At 56.2% G+C, this 11733-nt stretch overlaps 6 protein-coding genes across 6 annotated transcripts in view; 5 read left to right on the top strand and 1 right to left on the bottom strand.

Moving 5' to 3' along the window:
* Positions 1-106: 106 nt before the first annotated feature.
* M421DRAFT_423246 (3-oxoacyl-reductase 2) lies at positions 107-1200 on the top strand. The gene has a single exon (XM_033593399.1). The coding sequence runs from the start codon at positions 191-193 to the stop codon at positions 1085-1087; it is 897 nt and encodes a 298-aa protein (XP_033446219.1). The 5' UTR covers positions 107-190; the 3' UTR covers positions 1088-1200.
* Positions 1201-1770: 570 nt separating this feature from the next.
* On the top strand, positions 1771-3865 carry M421DRAFT_68738 (uncharacterized protein; the record flags this gene model as incomplete). Its single annotated transcript, XM_033596547.1, has 5 exons — positions 1771-1853; positions 1995-2450; positions 2493-2984; positions 3118-3680; positions 3732-3865. The coding sequence occupies 5 exons, from the start codon at positions 1771-1773 to the stop codon at positions 3863-3865; spliced, it is 1728 nt and encodes a 575-aa protein (XP_033446218.1).
* A 590-nt stretch (positions 3866-4455) lies between these two features.
* Positions 4456-5426, top strand: M421DRAFT_102821 (fructose-bisphosphate aldolase; the record flags this gene model as incomplete). Its single annotated transcript, XM_033586832.1, has 3 exons — positions 4456-4538; positions 4588-4967; positions 5023-5426. 3 exons carry the CDS (start codon positions 4456-4458, stop codon positions 5424-5426), a joined length of 867 nt encoding a protein of 288 aa, XP_033446217.1.
* A 1151-nt stretch (positions 5427-6577) lies between these two features.
* Positions 6578-9711, bottom strand: M421DRAFT_423244 (DUF21-domain-containing protein). The gene is made up of 4 exons (XM_033593398.1): positions 9105-9711; positions 8830-9056; positions 8111-8780; positions 6578-8061 (listed from the first exon to the last, which is right to left on the bottom strand). Exons 1-4 carry the CDS (start codon positions 9350-9352, stop codon positions 6999-7001), a joined length of 2208 nt encoding a protein of 735 aa, XP_033446216.1. The 5' UTR covers positions 9353-9711; the 3' UTR covers positions 6578-6998.
* Positions 9712-9758: 47 nt separating this feature from the next.
* On the top strand, positions 9759-11467 carry M421DRAFT_423243 (2-oxoisovalerate dehydrogenase subunit beta mitochondrial precursor). Its single transcript, XM_033593397.1, has 3 exons — positions 9759-10691; positions 10738-11297; positions 11344-11467. Exons 1-3 carry the CDS (start codon positions 10078-10080, stop codon positions 11379-11381), a joined length of 1212 nt encoding a protein of 403 aa, XP_033446215.1. The 5' UTR covers positions 9759-10077; the 3' UTR covers positions 11382-11467.
* Positions 11427-11733, top strand: part of M421DRAFT_68545 (Pkinase-domain-containing protein) — a gene marked incomplete at both ends in the record, with an annotated part of 4668 nt that continues 4361 nt past the window's right edge. Inside the window, 2 exons of the mRNA XM_033596530.1 lie at positions 11427-11524; positions 11550-11646. Coding sequence (XP_033446214.1) covers positions 11427-11524; positions 11550-11646 — 195 coding nt within the window. The remainder of the gene's footprint in view (positions 11525-11549; positions 11647-11733) is intronic.

The following is an 11733-nucleotide window of genomic DNA, read 5'->3' as shown; positions in this document are numbered from 1 at the left end:
GCTTGTTTGGGTTTTCGAGTTTAATCGGCAAAGGGCCGTTGGTCTTGATCGACACACAGCATGTGGAGGTGGAAGTTGGTTGATACTTAAATGTTCCAGCACGCAGCGACAGTCCATTCATAGCTTCAATTCCCCCTCTTTTTCGCCTTACCTTCCACTCGTAAGAGTTACTCATTTGTACCAACGCAGAATGTCCCCTTCAGCCATTGTTTCCGAGGCCGCATCTGTGCCTACCGGTGGCTGCAGCAGTGGGAAGCCTGAAATTGTTGAGCAAACAGGCATCCCGCCGTATGTGTCGACGATGCCCGACGAGTCTTTCGACTGGAGGGTTTCCCTGAAGAACAAAGTCATCGCCGTCACAGGAGCAAACCGCGGTATTGGTCTCGGGCTTGCGCAGGTCTTCCTGGCAAATGAAGCCGCCCATGTCTACTCACTGGATCTTTTCGAGCCTGGGGAGGAGTTCGAGGCCCTCCAGAAGGCCTATCCTAAGCGTGTGCACTACCTGAACTGCGATGTCACTTTAGAAGAGAGCGTTATCCAAGCAGTTGACCAGATTGTCGCACAATCTGGGGCCATCCATGGCATGGTCGCCAACGCCGGCATGACCAAGCACCAGCCCGCATTGAACTTCGACCAGGCTCAACTCGAGCAGATGTTCAACCTCAACGTCTTCGGCGCATACTACTGCGCTACAGCAGCCGCAAAGAAGTTCATCGAGCTCGGTATCAAGGGCAGTGTCGTATTCACTGCATCAATGACATCTTACCGGCCCAACCGGGCTGGTCCATCCGCACCGTACGGCGGTACTAAGGCGGCTATTCGCAACATGGCACACACCCTTGCCATGGAGTGGTCGAAACACGGTATTCGCGTGAACAGCATTTCTCCTGGATTCGTCAGGACGCAGATGACTTACAAGATCGAGCGCGCACCCGACTTCGCGGAGAAGATGCACTACTATGGTGGCATGCCTAGGCTCGCGGACCCCAGGGAGCTAGGTGGAGGATATGTTTACCTGCTCAGCGACAGCGCTTCATATACCACAGGAATCGATATTCCTATCGCTGGTATCGTAGGCGCGTGGTAAAGGAAGATTGGCGGAGAATGGTTAGACGTGGTTGCATTGGAAGGAGTTCCGATACAGGTTGAGGCCTTTCGATTCCCATAGCACGAATAACATACATTATCTCAGAGACGCTCGACCTGGTGCTTGCAGTAGGCGATGATGTACTTGATGGAAAAACGTGCGCACTTCTGACGATCTGTCGCAGGATTGCTGAGCAGGAAAGTGTGGCACCGAATCTGACTAAGCCACGGCAAGAACTGACAGACCGTCTATCAATGCACAAATGCATCGAGTTTTATCGACGTTTCAAATCGCAAGCGTACATCTTGAGGCTCAACACTAGCGACTGGGCTGTGGCATGGATACGATCAGTGAGGCTGCCTGGCCAAGTCTTGCCAAAGCTCGGGTACACTATTTACTCCGGCCGGGCCGTTGTTCTGGGAGGTCGGAGTCTCTACAGCTGCGAGGTCCAAGTGACAGAATTGACACGACTTTGTCTGGAACCGAGCTCTGCATTGATTCCCACAGTATCACGTGATTGTAAGTCGCCCGCATCCGCAGAGCTGACTTGTCGGAATCAAAAGAGTTCTTGTGCCCCCACACAAACGCGAGCAGCAGCAAATCAGCCCATTTACGCGTCTTTACCAGAAGCCAAGTCTTGACCTCAAAGCGGAGTCATCTCAGCATGTGCATCCTTATCCGAGATGCCGGTTACATCATCAGCCGCTCCTAAACCGCGGAAGCCGCGTCCCTCCAGAGCAAGGGGATTGAGGACAACGACCGGTTGGTGAGTGAACCCTGTGACAACATTCGCTCCGACACTTAAGTCTGCCCTTGGAGACTACGCGTTCTTGGTGGAACCACGCACCGGGGTCCTACTCACCGATGAGTTTCGTTCTGTGTTGGCCCAAGCTGATTGCAAATCCAGCCTGACCTGCAGATCGCGTCGCATCAAATGTGACGAGCAGAGACCACGCTGCGCAACATGTATCAAGTCAGACAGAGAATGTCGATATGCGTCGCCCAACGATGCTTCAACAAGCACAGCACCCAACGGGCCGACGCCATCGGCGCAAGCAATGCCATCGCCGGCACTAGCCAGGAAGTCGATCACAAGTGACACTCCGTTCAGCAATTCGCCAGAATTGCAATTCGATTCACCCTTGACGACTGGAAGCGTTGCTTCCATGCCATCGCCAAACTCAGCTCCCTACGAATGGTACGACTTGCTTGCCGAGGATGCAATCCAGAATGTTGCAAAGTACAACCTGAATCTGGAAGTCGAGAAGCCACGCCCGTCGCAGAGGGAAAGCCCTGAACGAGATGATTCAGCTTTTGATCCCCAATTACGATCACCAGACCAAGACAACGACGCACACTTAGGGTCACCATTTATCTCCGTCGCTTCCCCGGTCGAAAGTCTAAGACTGCCCCCAATTCTACAGGACCAATGGAATTTGATTGACACAATTCCTTTGACTGACGATGAGCTGGTGCTGTTCCAACATTATGTCGGGGTAGTGGGTCCGATATTGGATCTTTGCGACCCTACGCGGCAATTCTCGACATCTGTGCCTCGTTTAGCTGTGCACAACCTGGGCCTACTGAAATCACTCCTGGCAGTTGCAGCACGCCACATGGCTGGACTCAATCAATTTCCGTTCCTACAGACCGGTAGCGAACCTCAGATAATGAATCCTCTTCTCAACGTTGCGACGCAGTACTACTACGAGACTCTTCACTACCTGTCCCAGAATCTCAACCAGGGCAGCTACTCTAAGTCTCGGGAAATCATCTCGACTGCACTGCTGATCAGCACCTATGAGATGTTTGATGCTGAAGGCCAGTACAACAACGGCGCATGGGAACGTCATCTGCGTGGTATCTTTTGGATCCAGCGATCCCAGAACAACAATGGGTGAGTAGCTCTTTGCAAGTTACCATGCCGAAGATTTTGCCCCAGTACATCATTGGTGAGATGTAGGTGGCTCGGATGATGGGCTGAGTGCAGCTTTGATAAGAAGCACAGAGCATGGCTGACTCAAGCACAGTGAATGCAGAGATCCGCTTCGACGAGCAGCATGGTGGGCTTGGATCCGACAGGACACTTGGGTTGCATTTCGAGAAGGCCGTAGAGTACTAACTATCTGGAGACCGCTGCGACGTCTCGATGACTTGACGCCGGATGAGCTCTGTCTAAGAATCATCTATATTTGTGGACGCTGCGTCGATTTCGCAGCCACCGAGTCTGTGAAAAAATACGACGTAGACACCCGGATCGAACAGGGCAAGAAGCTTACCCAAGCACTGAACGACTGGTACAATATCTTGGGATCATCATTCCAGCCGATATATAGACCTGCACTACCAGCGCAAGACACCCTCTTCCCGCCGATATGGATACATCCTCCATCGCACGCGGCGGCGATGCAGACATATCACGTCTCGCGTATCATCGTTGCCATCAATGAGCCCTCGCCGGGTGGCATGGAAGACATGCGCCATCGACAGCGTCTACTCGATGAAAGCGTTGATACTGTATGCGGAATAGCCAGCACTCATCAGGGCAGAGAGATACCAAGTGCCATGTCCAATGTGAGGGCACTGTATACAGGTGAGAAGTTTTGATCTCAGCACACAATCGGCTCAACTAACATATGTGCAGCTGGTCTCGCGGCACGGGATCCTGTAAAGCAAGCGGGCATTCTCCAGCTGCTGGAAGAGACACTAGAGGTCACAAAGTTCCCCCCAAGAAGTCTCGTGCACGATCTTACAACACATTGGCGAGCACAGCAATAAAATTAGCATTAACCAATCTTCTGCTCGACTGCCGAACAGCCCCTTTGCAACAATACTCAACCACTCGTTCGTGGACTTCTGAACTTGTACATATGATAGAGGCTTGACGAGAAACAATTGGCTGCATTGACAGTATCAGGGCCCATTTGTTTCAGCCACAATGCGAGGAACATATTTCAAGCGCGCGTCTCCACGTTTCTCAGCCTCCGCATCTAAGACCTGCTTCTATGTGGGGCCGGATGCGGGGTAGGCAGCAACGGCAACGGCAACGGGCAGCTCTCTGGCAGTCTGGGACTGGGCAATGACAGTCGTGTCTCGTTACGGGGCACATTTCTCTACCGTACACAGGTTCCTCGGGAGCAGCCGAGCGACCAAGCGCGAACTCCACGTCGGCATGGCAGTGGCTCGACTCGAGCTCCAATCGCATTGTTGCAATCCCGCGACACCTCCGAATGTCCCTGACGGGCAGAAGACCGCGGCTCCGATGCACTGCGAAAGCTATGATGGGGGTGAATGCAGACCCGAGATGAGTTCTCGCATTCCACGCGTTCTGCAACACCGGTCGTACATTTGTACGTCCACCATACAAGATGACAAGTCTCGAAAAGAACCGCACATTGCGCATCCTGAACACTGCAGCGTCAGGCAAATATGGAGTGCTTGCAGCCATTGCGTTCGTATAGAACCAATAACCTCACGATATCAGTACTGACATGTTCTAGCTACAACGTCGAACAGCTCGAAGCACTCGTGGGCGCCGCTGAAGCAAAGCGCTCACCACTGATCATCCAACTGTTCCCCTCGACCCTCACACAGCTTCCTTTGCTGGCACACGCAGCTGCGCATGCGGTCAAAACAGCGAAAGTCCCGCTGTCACTACATATCGACCATGCGCAGAATGAGGGGCAGATCCGCGAGATTATCGCGACTCTACCGGTCGACTCCGTCATGGTCGACATGTCGCATTACGAAGAGGCCGAGAATCTCGAGAAGACGGAACGTCTGACAAAAGAGTGCCATGCGAAGGGCATCGCTGTAGAGGCCGAGAGTGGGAGGATAAATGGTGGTGAAGACGGCATAGCAGATACAGGCGACCTGGAGGGTATGAGTCGCTACAGCACAATCTAGTGTGCTCTCACAGCTGACGACACAAGCAGCACTCTTCACATCCCCCGAAGACGTGGACAAATTCATCGCTGCCGGCATCGATATCCTCGCGCCCTCCGTCGGCAACGTGCACGGCGACTACGGACCCTCCGGTCCCGCAGAGGGGCAGATCCACTTTGACCGCCTCGAGGCAATCAATAAGCAAATCAACAAGCGCGTCCTAGTTGCGTTGCACGGCACAAATGACTTCCCCGCGGCGGTCATGGAGAGGTGCATACGCGCTGGCGCGATCAAGCTGAACGTTAACAAGTTGCTGCTGGAGGTTGGAAACGAGGTGCTGCGGAAGAACGCGGCGAGCACACCGCTGGTGAAGCTGATTGATCAGCAGATGGACGCTATACAAGCGGAGACGGAGCGGTGGATGGACATCTGCGGGAGCAGTGGGAAGGCATGAGTCCGAAGAGGTGTGGAGTGAAGCTCATACACAAATGCAAGATCCCTGCCCACTCTACATACACTACAGGTCTTCTTCAGTAAGGAAGGAAACCGCGGTACTTTCCGATTGAAAGACCACGGCTGTTTCCGATTGAAAGACTACGGCTATTTCTGATTGAAAGACTACGGCTATTTCCGATTGAGGGACCACGGCTATTTCCATAACGAACGATCCTCATTGCAGTTCTATGTGTTGACTGTAAGACTCCACGTGCCGTCAGATATCGCGAATTCCGCATAGCGCCGCGTCGAATCTCAACTCTACCTTCGCGTTTAGGGCATACGTCGAACCTGTGTGGACCTAAGCCCTTATATTATAGTATCCAGCATCTCTGGCCGGGCAGAGAGTGGCAACAGAGGGATGAGCGATCCTCGTCCTTCGTGACGCAAAACACAAGTCCAAAGACACAACACTGGCACAAGCCAAAATATCCTCGACGATGCTATGCACCAGCAAACAAACCATCAAACACACCCACCACATCCTTAAACGCAACCCCGCGCAAGTCAGTCGCTACACCTCCCAACATCACTCAAGTTTCCAAACCTCTCGCACCTAGCGCCGCACCGGCACCAAAAACAAACCCCCCAACCTAATGTCACTCACCACCACCACACAGGCTCAGCGCCCTCCGCAGTGCAAAAAGAGGTCTTGCCCGGAATCGAACCGGGGTTGCCGGAAGATACTGAAGTGATCAGAATCCGGAGTGATAACCGCTACCTGTGAAGGTATATTAGTTATCTGATTGGATTCGAAGAGATCAGGGCACATACACTACAAAACCGTGTTTCTGTGGTTGATGAAACGGTGCCCTGACAAAACATATATGTATGAGTTCAAACCTGAAAATATGACGAGTACCGGTCCATGGCCGGGCGCGGTGGGGTGGAGTAGGCCTGGAAAAGAGTTTTACGCCAGTGCGGGGCACCTAGATACGTCGCGCTGCGTGTAGCGGGGGAAAGAGCAGCGTCGAGACAAGCGAGAACTATGCGTGTGTTGAGCGGTGCCACGCGGGGTGTGAGTGTGGAGAATGGAGAGTGGGTTCGTTGAGTGTGCGTTTACCACTGCATACCAGGATGGCGTCAGGTTCTGCGTTGATTCTTGGAGCAGCGTTACCAGTCAATCCAAAATCATTCGAATGGAGAACACGGGCTGTAGAAATGCAGGCGAGGAACTTGCCCGCACACACACGGCACAGGAAACGAAGCTCAGCATTTAAAGATGGAAGTAACACCGCTGACGACGCCGTGCTTACTTTTGATATGATACAAAACCCATTGATAGAAAGAAGCCCGAAATGTGCCAGCCCATTTGTATGTCCATTACGCGGTACGCTCTGCGTCCTCCCCGCCGCCTGCACACGCTTCGTCGCGAAGAAGAATTCTGTTTTTGAATCGTTCCATGACAGACCGACTTACGCCAGGCCTCGTGTTCTCGGTCCTGCTTGAACCTGTTGTGCCCACGCTCGCGCTCATCTCTGCGAATGCTAAAACTTGCTCATCAACAACACGATTCGAAGAAGAACCGGGGTTACTGGTTGCCCAGTAGGGGTTGCGACTCGCTGCTGTTACCGCCCTTGTTCTTCTTCTTACCTCGCTTCTTCCTCTTCTTCTTGCTATCACTCTTGCTTGCGTGCAGCGATTCATCTTCGGACTGCTGTCGCGAATCTTGAGCACTGTCAGCGTGGCTGCCTGCGAGCTTGTCTTCGGAGTCGCTAGAACTTGTAGTCTCCAGCACGATCTTCTTCACACCGTTCACGTCGATGACGTTCTCAGAGATGCTACCGCTGCGGGCTGTGTGGCGCTTCTTAGGAGGCGAGCGAGATCTCCCAGAGCGCAGAGAACCAATAGTGCTGTGCGAGTTGCGTCGTCCGCGCGACTGGTCTTGGTCGTTGCCGTTGGCACCATCCGCCGCAACCTCAGCGTAAGAGGGGAATGGCTGAGCACCCGGAGAAATCGCATCTTCACCCGCGTTCTTGGTGCTAGTCTTGCCAGACTTCCATGACATGCGGTCGCCACTAGGCGTAGCCATTGTACCATATCCAACGGCCAAACTGTGCACGCCGTCGCTAGCTTCACGGGCGGCAGACGAGAGGAGACCCTCGCCGATTCCACCTTCAGGCGCGTGCGATTCTTGCGCTAGGATGCCCTGCGACGCTGGACGCGCGTCCTCGGGGATCGTTGCGGGGATTTCGGGGCCCGGAGAGTTCGTGTGAGCGGGCTTGATCTTGACGGTGTTAATACGAGTGGACTTGGGGCGGTTGGCAGCATTCGAGGGGCCGAGGTGCTTCAGATGCTTCATGACTTCAGGGTCGTCGGCGCGAAGGGGGTCCGATGACCCCTTGTTGCCAGTGCTGCGGCGACGAAGCATAAACGTAGCCGGGCGGAGGTCGCTTTGCTCGGGCATTGACATCTTGCGGGGGCCACCGTTCTGCTCCGTATCAGTCTCGCCACCGATGACTTGCGCTTCGGACGGCTTGTGGGAGCCGTCCAGGACAACAGCACCCTTGGGCACACGGGTTCGCGGGGCGGGGGCCATGCGGCGAATGGCCTTGTGGACGTCAACAAAGACATCAGACTCGTCAATGATTTCCCTGCTCGTGTTAGTATGCTTCGTGCAGCTGAGACATGTGGGCTACTGACTCGCCAATGAGCTCCTCGATGACGTCCTCGAGGGTGACGACACCGACGGCGCCGTGGGAGTCGCCGGGGAAGTCGGAAACGAGCACCATGTGGGACTTGCCCTCCTGAAAGAAGTTGATAATGTCCAGGCAGCTGGTCTCGGGGCGCGTCTCCGGGAGAGTAGCCAAGGCGAACTCGCGCACACGCAGAGCATCCTCGGGGTCGTAGGTGATGAGCATCTTGACGAGGAGCATGCCGACGAAGTCGTTCGGGTTATCGGGGGTGTGGATGGGAATGCGCGAGTAGCCGGCGGACAGGATGTTCTCCATCATCTTCTCGTCCAGGACCGTGTCGGAAGGCATGGTGAAGACGTCCTTCATAGGGGTCATGATGCTGCCGACGGCCTTCGCCTTGAGGTCGAGCACAGCGGAGATGATGGTGACCTCGTCCTCGTTGAGGCGCTCGTCGGCGTGGCCCAGCGACTTGTGCAGCGTGACCAGGCTCTTCAGGCCGGCCTTCTTGTACGTGGTGCCGTGGTCCTCGCCGAGCAGGTAGTCGAGCAGCTTTGCCGTGGGCCAGGCGACGGGGGACATGATCCACATGAGGCCAAGGACCAGCGGCGCGCACCAGGCGCCGATGGGCAGGCCGTAGCGGACGCAGATGGACTGGGGGACGACTTCGCCGAAGATGACTAGACGGGTCAGCATGGGCGCGGCAGCGCGGGCGCGGACGGCGCGTACCAATGAGGATGGTGGAGCTGAGGACGGCGGGCCAGCCTCCGCCCAGGGACCTGTCCAGGACAATGGGCAGCGTTTCGTTGGTGATGACGTTGCTCAGCAGCAGCGTGACGAGCACCCAGTGCTTGCCGTACTGGAGCAGGCGCAGCACCTTCTTGGACGTACGGCGCTCGTTGGGCTCGCCCGACGTGGCCAGGACCTGCAGATAGATCTCGTCCTGTCCCATCAGCCTGCGCACATGTTAGCGGGGCCACGACGGCTGCATGGAGTGCGCGTACGCGATGGTCAGGCCCGCGAAGACGCCGCCGGCGAGCACGAGGGCGACGGCAATGCCTAGATAGACCCAGAGACTCGCGTCGTCGGGCGACTTGGGCAGCTCCTCATCGGCGCGTGCGCTGACGAGACCGGCGAGCGGGAGGGCCTTGGCCAGGGGCGCGAAGGCGTGGAAGACGCAGACGAGCAGCATGTGGACGCGCCCGGCGCGCGAGCCATTGAGGCCTCTTGGGGCGCTGAGGGCGGCGGCCATGGCAGATGCAGCACCCAGGTGCGGTGGGAAGTAATGCGTGTCGCGCGGGCGGCGAGGGAACGCAGTACAGACTGCAGTGACGAAAGAGTCGCAGTCGCAGTATTAGTCGCAGCGGCACAGACTGGTCAAATTCGCGGATGGCGCGGCCAGCGGGCGGACTGTGCACGGGTGGGTCACGGCACAAACTGCAACAAACTGCAGCGCGAACACCTGGGCAATCTCACAGTCCGGCCTGCCCAACTGTTGGCATGCGGTGCCGTGTTCCGCGAGGTGCCCTCGACGCTCCCAATAATGCCGTGCCCAAGCACCGCGCTGCCACATCAGAGATCCAGACGACTGTCTGACAGGTCCTCCGCCGCTGCTGCAGGAGGAAGGTCTGGTTGCGCCCCGCCGTTCGAACCAGTTCAGCGAAGCGGAGCCCAGGACGTCATCTTGCTGCCATTATTAGCGTCGCTGGCCCGCGCTCCAATGGACGCTGCACGTGAAGATGCTTACTCAGCCCTTATGTCAGCCGCCCTCGCCCGTCCCCAAACCAGCCGAATGCGCTTGGTGGACTCTCGGCGCCGGAATCTGGGGTAAAGCCGACATCAAGCGCGTCCGCCGAGGAGCATGAGCCGAGCGTCCGCACTCACTCCTTCCGCCTGGGGCATGGGGTGAACGAATTGCTCTGCTCTGCTGTGTAGAGCACTGCTACAGTCCACCGCGGTTCCTCAGTACAACACACCATGGCCGCCAAAACACCCTCAATGCGCGCCCTGTCGCGGTATCTGCTCAGGCCTCAAGCGTCGCTCCACCCAACACGTCCTTCCAAGCCCCACAGCAAGCAGTATTCCGCTGCAGCAGCTGGTGCAAGACTGAACGTCCCGCTGGAGTACGACTCGACGCCTCTTCTGAACCACACGTCAAAGTCAGCACTCGCGAATCCAGAGCTGCCAGAGCACATCCGGAAAGGGCAAACAAAGCGCATCAACCTCTACACCGCGGTGAACGAGGCCCTCCGCTATGCGCTGCAGACCGACGAGAGGGTGCTCGTGTTTGGTGAAGACATCCAGTTCGGCGGCGTATTCCGCTGCACCATGAACCTCGCCGCAGACTTCGGCACAGACCGCGTCTTCAACACGCCACTGAGCGAGCAGGGCCTCGTCGGCTTTGCCATTGGGGCAGCCGCAGAGGGGCTGAGGCCAGTCGCCGAGGTCCAGTTCGCCGACTACGTCTTCCCAGCATTCGACCAGATCCACAACGAAGCAGCCAAGTACCGCTACAGATCCGGGAGCACAGGCGTCCACTGCGGCGGCCTCACAATCCGGATGCCCAGCGGCAGCGTCGGGCACGGAGCCCTGTACGTCGACCATTTCCTCCCTCCCGTGTCTTACTAAGAGAAGCAGATACCACACCCAGTCCCCCGAGGCCCTCTTCACCCACACCCCCGGCCTCCGTGTCGTCGTCCCGCGGTCGCCTGTGCAAGCAAAGGGCCTCCTGCTATCCTCTATCCGCGCCGCCGACCCTGTCATCTTCATGGAACCCAAGATCCTGTACCGCGCCGCCGTCGAGCAGGTCCCCGTCGACGCCTACTACCTCCCCCTCGACAAAGCCGAGGTCCTCAAGACGGGCAAAGACGTGACCATTGTCTCGTACGGGACACCGCTGTACACGTGTTCGGCAGCCATCGCCGCGGCAGAGAAGGACTTTGGGTGCAGCGTGGAGCTGATCGATCTGCGCACGATCTACCCGTGGGACCGGGAGACGGTGCTGAGCAGCGTGAAGAAGACGGGGCGCGCCATCGTGGTGCACGAGAGCATGATGAACGCCGGCGTCGGCGCAGAGGTCGCGGCGACCATCCAGGAGCAGGCTTTCTTGAGGCTGGAGGCGCCCGTCAAGCGGGTTGCGGGGTGGGCGACACACACGGGGCTGGTGTTTGAGAAGATCATCATTCCGGATGTGACGAGTAGGTTTACGCGTTTGCTACCGAGTCTCTGGCTAACCATTCGCAGGAGTATACGACGCGATCAAAAAGACGATAGACTACTAGCAGTGAAGGTAAAAGTAAAAGTAGAATCAACATCTGAATCAAATTCAAATTCAAGATCAGGATCAAAATCAGGATCAACATCTGAATCAACATCTGAATCAAATTCAAATTCAAGATCAGGATCAAAATCAGTATCAAAATCAGTATCAAAATCAGTATCATGATCAGATCTTCGCATGGGCATCATCCTCTATCTTTCCCAATTTCGTGCCCGCAGCCACAAGACATGCCCAGCGCGGCCATGACCCGACTTGGTCCAGCGAGCGTGCATACAAACACACTCGCACAGCAACAAGATAGCAACAAGATAGCAACAAGACAGCAACAAGATAGCAACAAGACAGCAACAAGA

The sequence above is a fragment of the Didymella exigua genome (genome assembly GCF_010094145.1).
Source record: "Didymella exigua CBS 183.55 unplaced genomic scaffold M421scaffold_25, whole genome shotgun sequence".
In the NCBI taxonomy this organism is placed as follows: domain Eukaryota; kingdom Fungi; phylum Ascomycota; class Dothideomycetes; order Pleosporales; family Didymellaceae; genus Didymella; species Didymella exigua.
This window is presented reverse-complemented; position numbering and strand designations above follow the sequence as displayed.

Excerpts from the sequence above, each read along its gene's own strand:
- M421DRAFT_423246 (XM_033593399.1), top strand. The coding sequence starts at position 191 with ATGTCCCCTTCAGCCATTGTTTCCGAGGCCGCATCTGTGCCTACCGGT.
- M421DRAFT_423243 (XM_033593397.1), top strand. The coding sequence starts at position 10,078 with ATGGCCGCCAAAACACCCTCAATGCGCGCCCTGTCGCGGTATCTGCTC. Across the intron at positions 10,692-10,737 it reads AGCGTCGGGCACGGAGCCCT|ATACCACACCCAGTCCCCCG; the intron begins GTACGTCGACCA and ends TAAGAGAAGCAG. Across the intron at positions 11,298-11,343 it reads CATCATTCCGGATGTGACGA|GAGTATACGACGCGATCAAA; the intron begins GTAGGTTTACGC and ends AACCATTCGCAG.
- M421DRAFT_423244 (XM_033593398.1), bottom strand. The coding sequence starts at position 9,352 with ATGGCCGCCGCCCTCAGCGCCCCAAGAGGCCTCAATGGCTCGCGCGCC. Across the intron at positions 9,057-9,104 it reads TTCGCGGGCCTGACCATCGC|GCTGATGGGACAGGACGAGA; the intron begins GTACGCGCACTC and ends ACATGTGCGCAG. Across the intron at positions 8,062-8,110 it reads ATCGAGGAGCTCATTGGCGA|GGAAATCATTGACGAGTCTG; the intron begins GTCAGTAGCCCA and ends TAACACGAGCAG.